Source organism: Mus caroli, chromosome 11 (genome assembly GCF_900094665.2).
Source record: "Mus caroli chromosome 11, CAROLI_EIJ_v1.1, whole genome shotgun sequence".
NCBI classification, from domain to species: domain Eukaryota; kingdom Metazoa; phylum Chordata; class Mammalia; order Rodentia; family Muridae; genus Mus; species Mus caroli.
In genome coordinates this window covers 117,607,845-117,615,047 of record NC_034580.1, presented here as the reverse complement: position 1 = coordinate 117,615,047, position 7,203 = coordinate 117,607,845, and the positions used below count along the sequence as shown (strand labels likewise).

At 49.6% G+C, this 7,203-nt stretch overlaps 1 protein-coding gene across 2 annotated transcripts in view; it reads right to left on the bottom strand.

Annotated features, from left to right (window-relative positions):
• Window positions 1-656: 656 nt before the first annotated feature.
• Window positions 657-7,203, bottom strand: part of Metrnl (meteorin like, glial cell differentiation regulator) — a 36,415-nt gene continuing 29,868 nt past the window's right edge. For both annotated transcript variants that reach the window (XM_029483112.1, XM_021177784.1), the window contains 2 exons: window positions 2,191-2,250; window positions 657-1,206 (listed from right to left, as the gene is read on the bottom strand). In XM_029483112.1, coding sequence (XP_029338972.1) covers window positions 887-1,206; window positions 2,191-2,250 — 380 coding nt within the window. In that variant the 3' untranslated portion in view covers window positions 657-886. The remainder of the gene's footprint in view (window positions 1,207-2,190; window positions 2,251-7,203) is intronic.

The following is a 7,203-nucleotide window of genomic DNA, read 5'->3' as shown; positions in this document are numbered from 1 at the left end:
CTGGCTTCCAGGACTGTATGAACGAAAGCCTACTGTTTAAGCTTCAACTTGTAGAGATTTTCTTACTATAGGGAAAACCCACACCCTCTGAAGAAATGGGCCATTAAGTAGGTTAGTCCCTTGGTATTCAGGGATTTGATGTGTGCATTTGGGGAAACTCAGGGTCAAAGGACAAGACTGGTTCAGTGGGACAGATGCAGAAAGTAACAGTGGCCTGGTAGGAGCAAGGGAGGAACAAGTCCCTTAAGCCAAGCAGCACCATCTGGAACTGTCCAGAGAGCAAAAGGTCTTGGGACAGCAGGCCATAGCTGAGCAGAGAAGGTTCAATGCAGGTACCCATCTGATGGGTTAAGATGGATGTAATACTAGTCTCAGATCCTGGTCTTTACTCTCTGGAATGGGAGCAGCCTCCATACAGTCTGGAAAGGTTCTCAATGGCAAAGATGGTCTTTTAAAATAGAAAATAAAATGAAGGGGAAATTAGAAAGTATTTGTTCCATACATTTCCATCACAGGAATAACAAGGCTGAGCCATAGCCATGGAAGACCCATAGCCATCACTGCGCACCATAACCTAGCTCCCACCAATATATCAGGCCAAATCCAATGCCTGAAAATAACTTTGTAAAAACACTATTAAATGGCACACCAAGGCATCTTTTACAAAAAAAATATAATAACTTAGTTTGCATTTTACAGCAGTTCCAATGGGTCAGGGCATCCTTGGCTGGGACCTAAGGGGTCAGAGCAGCATGTACCTTCCCAGTTCTAGCACCAGGCTGGGCCCATGCCACCAGTCTGCAATCTCTATCAGGATCTGATAGAGCGACTGAGACCACAAACCATGGCTCATCTGAAGGACAACAGTACTGTGTCACCCTGCAAGTCACTCCATATTGATTTCACAGGGGTTTATGCCCATTTCTTCTGCTTTCCTGTACATCCTTTGAAAGTCACTAAAGCGTGGGGCACATCCAAGTTGTGCCTCCCCAAAGTGCACATGTCCAGTGAAGAGGAATTCCCCATGCCCTGGTCGTACTCCACACTGCAGCAGTGTTGTGACATGGCCCAGCCAGTGACCACTGTCCTCAGGAGCTGGCTGGAAGACCCTGCTCTTCTGCCTGTGAAGCCTGCTCACCCGAAGGTAGATGACTGACACTTGCTGTTCTGGTACATGGGTGACGTCCTCGATGAAGCCTCGGACAACTGTAGAAGAAGAAGAAGACAGAGGTCAGCAAATCTAATGGGCTCTGTCAGCAATGGCAGGCACACAGCACATGTCACACTGGGCATGTGCCTGGCTGTTAAAGGCATTAGAGCTGGACGTGAATCTGCTCTAGTCACATGGCAGCCTTTTGAAAGTTCAATGATGAACAGAAGTCTGCGATATTGATACTGTCAGACAAAGATATGCCACTGGGCATCGGCTACACAGCACATGCTCTCCAGGTAAGAACAAGAAAGTAAGCAAAATGCTTTGTAGTTCTGGGTCCCATCAGGTGCCACAGTGCAGCTCAAAGGACAAGAATGATGAGAGGGGAGGTGACAGGGAGCAACTTGTACAAGGTAGCTGGATAGGGCCTGGAGAGTGGAGCAGTAAGGAGTCAAGATTCCACTAAGTGACAGCTCTTGGCTTTTGGATGAGGGTTTGAGCACAAGCCAGCTGGACCCCAGCTTAATGTAGCCACTATTATGGCAGCAGTTCAGCAAGGACTACCCCTGGTCTAAGAAGAACACTGTGCAAATATTCTGGCTAGGAGCCTCCAACCCTCAGAAAACATCCCTGACTCCAAAGGGGCTTTCAATACCCCAACCACCTAGATGAAGAATGAGCCGAGCTCTGGGCTGGGGCTGGCACAGGGACACACCAGGCTGCCCTCTGAGCTATGTTCCCAAAGCACTTCTGAAAATTTACTGGGAACTGAAGGACTTCCAGAGTCCCCAGGAGGTTGTGAGCTGCTATGCACAGTGAGAACACACTGACACACCTAGAATGCAAACACCACCTCTGCCTGAATGCATGGTGTGCAGACTCACCTTAGTGTATACACAATGCACTACTCCCTGTGATTGCAGGGTGAAGTCAGCTTCAGCAGCTTCAGCAACCCACCCTCCCATACACACACACATACAAGAAATCAATGCTGACTTGGGAAAGCCCTGGGAAGACAACCACAGGAACAGACTTACCAAAGTCACTGGTACAGATGGCAAGGAGGACCTCAGTGTCACTGCAAGGCCGACATGGGGCTGAGGAGGAAAGACAGGATAACAGGGTAAAAATATATCCCAGACAGCACTGCTTAGTTACAGACCCTCCCCAATCCTGACACTGCAGAATACAAAAGGCCTGCCTCCCTGGCCTCTGTGTGAGGGTTCGTGGTTAAATGAGATAAAATCATGGTGAGACCTCTTGCCAACTCCAACTCTACCATGCTAGTGATCAGCAAAGAAGGAGGCCGAAGACCTACTTCTGACAAGCCAGCCACTAATTCCAAGGGGTCATTTGGCCCGCATAGCTCATACTGTAGCTGCAATAGCATGCATCCAGACAAAGAGAAGGAATGCCACGCCGCTCATTGTGTTAGTGTGGTTCCAAATAAACAACTCTAAAAACAAAGTTGTTCTTACAAACCTGTGACAACACAAAACTAACCCCAAGATGAACAGAAACCACAAGCAGATACTACCCAACCAAGGTACCCTCCTGCAGCTTCCACACCCACAGCTTACAATGGTGTGGGTATCTCAATGCAAAGCAGACCCCCTACTGCAGCCTGATGTCTACTCCCCAGATCACAGCCCCAAAGGAGAAATCTCACTCTGCCCATCTGCCCTGGGCTTTTCTTATAAGAACCAAGGCTAGCATCTGCAAAGGGAGTGTTGACTGGAGTGTGGGAGAGTGGGCATGTTTGAGGAAATCTGTCTGCTGAGGATGTGGGTTCTTGGGCTGGGGCCATCAGTTGAGCCCCTACTCTGGGCCTCATTAAGCCTTGGGACAAGTTATATACTGTAAGAGCCCATCAAATTGATCTTATTCACAGGACTTAGGCTTGAGACACCCAGAACCTGGGGCCTAGCATCCTACAGAGAACCCAGAGGTACATATACTCTCACTGGTCAACTACTTATATAACTCATTCCTTCAGTAATAGCTGCCTCCTGCCCTTTGCCCCACTTCCCCTGGTGTGAAACAGAAACTGTGGCTCGGCAGTTTCTCTACAAACTAGAGTAGATTCAAGAAGATGGAAGCTTGTTATCTGCTGTGAATTATGTCTCAAGACTTTGTCCTCAGTTTCCTGCTTTGGGCCCAAGTTCTCCAATAAACAGAAACCCTGTGGTACGACATCGCAGACAATTTTCCCTATAGCCATTCTCCTGCAAAGGCTTTGAGGAAGGCCTCTTCTTAGGGCATCTTAGTCCTGAAGAGGTCAATGCTATCTACATGCCTAGAGGCCACATACCCTGACCCCAAGTGCTGGTGACTTGGCCCCAAGGGAACCAAGACTGCACTCATGTGGGTGGAAAGCAAGCAAGCCAAGTGTCTCCAGGCCAACAGAAGTTGAGAGAAGCCTTATCAGGTCCTGAAGGAGTAAACCTGAGACAAAGTCTTGGGGTTTACAGCATCCTAATCAAGCACAGCTCTCTTGGACCCTTGAGCCGGGTGTGTCTGGGGCCCAATCCTTTGGACCCACCCCAGAAAGGGGGTGGGGTGCCTCCAGCCTGAGCACTTGCTGACTCACCCACCCACCCACTCACCTGCAAGCACTTCTGCTTCTATTTAGTTATCAGAAAAGGAGAAGCCGCCAGACAAGTACAACCTGTTGGCATCGGCACCGCCCGCCCATCAGAAAATGAAACACTCCCACCCCCATGCCAGCTCCATCTGGAGAGAAAGACTCCTGGAACCTGGTTTGCTGGTCCCTTGGATGTCCACCCTCAACTCTGGTTGCCCTGCAGCCCCTTTCCTTCCTGTGATATTTGCTTGGGTCACCACAGTCCCCACCACTGATGTCACCTGAACCTCAACACTGAGCGGTTGTGGTGTGTGGCTTCTGTAGCACACTGCCCATCCTCACACTGACTAGGAACCAGTGCTCGTACTATACGGGCAGACATGGGTTGGTCTGGCCTGGAGCACAGACAGGGCCTGGCCATACAGGAGACCTTGGGGACTAACATTTTGGGCAACATTAGATTCAGAGCACAGTACTCTGGGGAGTTAATCTTAGTTAGCTGACCTGTGCCCTATCCTGGTGACCACAGTCTACCTGAGGGCCCCCCCTTCAGGAGGAAAGGCAGCAGACACTAGGGAAAAGGTTAAGTATTCAGGCCACATAGTGTTTAGAGTTGGAGGCGAGGGTCCCCAGAAGCTACCCTAAAGCACCTCAGTGAAGAGTTACCTAAGTTGAACCAGGGCTGCTCCTTCCAGTGGAGAGGAGGTGAAGGGCAGTGACCCGAGGCCTGGATGTGTAACCTGAAACAAGTCCCCAAGTTTTGCTCTCTCTGTGAGTTATAGGTGCAGAGACCTCAGCTCTCTTTGTCCCTTTGTCAGGCTAGGCATCCTGCAAATATGTGCAAACCTCAAGGAGTTGGCACCATGAGTGACAACTGAGCTAGTGGCCCACCTGAAGCCATCCGTGTCCTAATTCTGAGCTTCATTTTTGCAGAAACTCAATGTGGATACTAAGGACCTCCATCTCGAAAGAATTATCAATCAGATTCAAGTTCATAGCAACTGACACGTAGAATGTGAAGACTGCAGATGCTGACATCGCATTTCCTGGGAGCCACTTTGGAAATCAGGCAGGAAAGTTCCTAAAAGGAACTAAATGAGGATAAAGAAAACAAAATCTAAGCCTCCTGGGGACAGATTCCGGTGGGGGCTCATCCTAGGCACAGTCGCCAGAAAGCAGGGAGAGCAAACACAGGCAAGAATAGCTGGATGCTAGGAAGGTCTGCAGACCCTGTAAGCCAGACCAACTGGTGTGTGGGCAGCACTGTCTAATAAGAACAGCCAGAATGACACATATAGTTCCAAAAAAAAAAATCTCTAGAATACCTTATGATAGGCGGTAAGTACAGTGGTTTAACAGGAGCAGAGATGCAAGACACACATGGGCAGAGTGGCCTAGGAGCTAAGGCCTGGGCTTCTCCAATGATCACCACTACCAGGTGTCACCCAAAGGACAATGACCAAAGGGTTCTCTGAACCGTTCATCCTTGCAAGGAAGTCAGTGAAGACCACACTGTTCTTTACCCAAGGTTGAGAGAGGATTATAAAAAATAATCCTAAGAAAATCACAGTGGCCTGAGAAACCACCAAGGCAGAAACTGACCAGAGCTCCAAAGACCACGCCCTTTGTTCTTCAGCCTCCAGGGCACAATGCTTCCTTCAGCTTCAAGACATGACCACCACTGGGCATGGTGGTGCACATCTTTAATCCCAGCACTCTAGAGGTAGAAGCAGGTGGATCTCTGTGAGTCTGAGGACAGTCTGGTCTATATAGCAAGTTCTAGGACAGCCAAAGCTACATAATAGAGAGACCCTGTTCTCAACAGAACAAACAAACAAACAAACAAGACATGGCCTTCCACCCTCACACCATTAGGGGCATGCCCAAACCCTGAGTCTAGCAAACAGACCTGAGCGGTGGGGCCCCATGCAGCGTCTCAAGCCTATTAGCAACAAGCAGAGCAGGATTTAGAGAGGATAAGTAGAGACGCTCAGAAGCAGCAGGCTCCACCCTGAGTCCAATGAGCCACCGACAGCAATAGCAACAAAAAGTATCCTGCTGCCCTCCTCTTCAGTGTGTGTCTGAAATGCCACTGTGGCCACCAACCGCCTCACTTGACACCCCCTCCCAGAGTTCCACAGCAATGACCAAGGTCATGAGCCCACCAGGATGGAATGGAACCAGGACACACCCGAGCTGTACCTGTCCCCTGAACCAGACAGAATCTCACCCTTGCTGGTCACCCCACAACCAGTTCTCCTACACAGCTGGGCAAAGAGAGGTCATCTGTAGTCAGAGGTAGGGCCTTCACTATTCTGCCAGATTTCCCTAAGCATCAGAGGTAGTGCTACTGCCCAGATATCCTGAGCAAGGACAGAGGGGCAGCAGATGCAGGGCAAGCAGCCAAATCCAGCATGCTGGGGTCCTAGATGCTGAGATCACCTCTCATATGCCCTATATATGCCCCTGGAACAGCACTATACCCCACTGCTCTGGTCTTTAACATCCGATGCAGGTCACAAGGCAACTATACAATCCAAGTAAACATGCAGCTAATGCTATGGACACTCGTGTGGACCTATCCTGGAGCAGCAGCAGGTTCTCTCCTTTCTGGGTGGGGATCAAGGCTCACCTGCGCATGGGCAGTTTCTCTCATGCACTCTTGTCTGGGTTCCAGCCCATGGTACCACAGTTCTCCTGAGTCAGCATAAATGAGAACTGATTCATCTAAGAGCTTGTCTGCCTCTGGCATAACATCCAGGTCAGGTATGCTCTTCCTTCTCTGATGACACCGCCTTAGCGCTGTCTTATTTCTGAAGCTGCACCAATGCCAAAGCAGGAAGAAGAAGGGGAGGGGGAAGCCTGCTACTGGCCATAGAACCCTTGGAAGCTGTCCCAATCTGAGCTAGACAATGGCCGACTAACATTGCACACTATATAACCACGCTTTCCTTAAGTACTAACAGCTCAGGAGACCCCATTCTCCAAGAAAGCCAACTGTTCCAGCTGAGACCATCTCAACCCTGGGACTCAGGCAGTGCTCACCAGGATGGGTGGCATCTAGCTCTAGGTAATACTGGTTTCTATGCCCGTTTTCAGGCAGTGCTAGAGTTGGACCAGAGCTTATAATCACCTCAGTCTGAGTTCCTGCCCTGAGTTCTGATAGTCACTATATAGTGACTGACATTGACAAAGTGTGCAAAATCACTGCAGGTTTGAGTTCACAGACATCCAGGGCCAAGCAGGTGTTTGTTTTAGGACAAGAGAACCCTGAGGCTCAAACACAGCAAAGTCCTAGGTACAGAGATAGGATAACATTTTTTTCCTGGGACCCTGTGGCCTGAAAGGTGCATAGAAGACTGAAAATATTTAATCCCAGCACTCAGGAGGCAGAGGCAGGCAGATTTCTGAGTTCAAGGCCAGCCTGGTCTACAAAGTGAGTTCCAGGACAGCCAGGGCTATACAG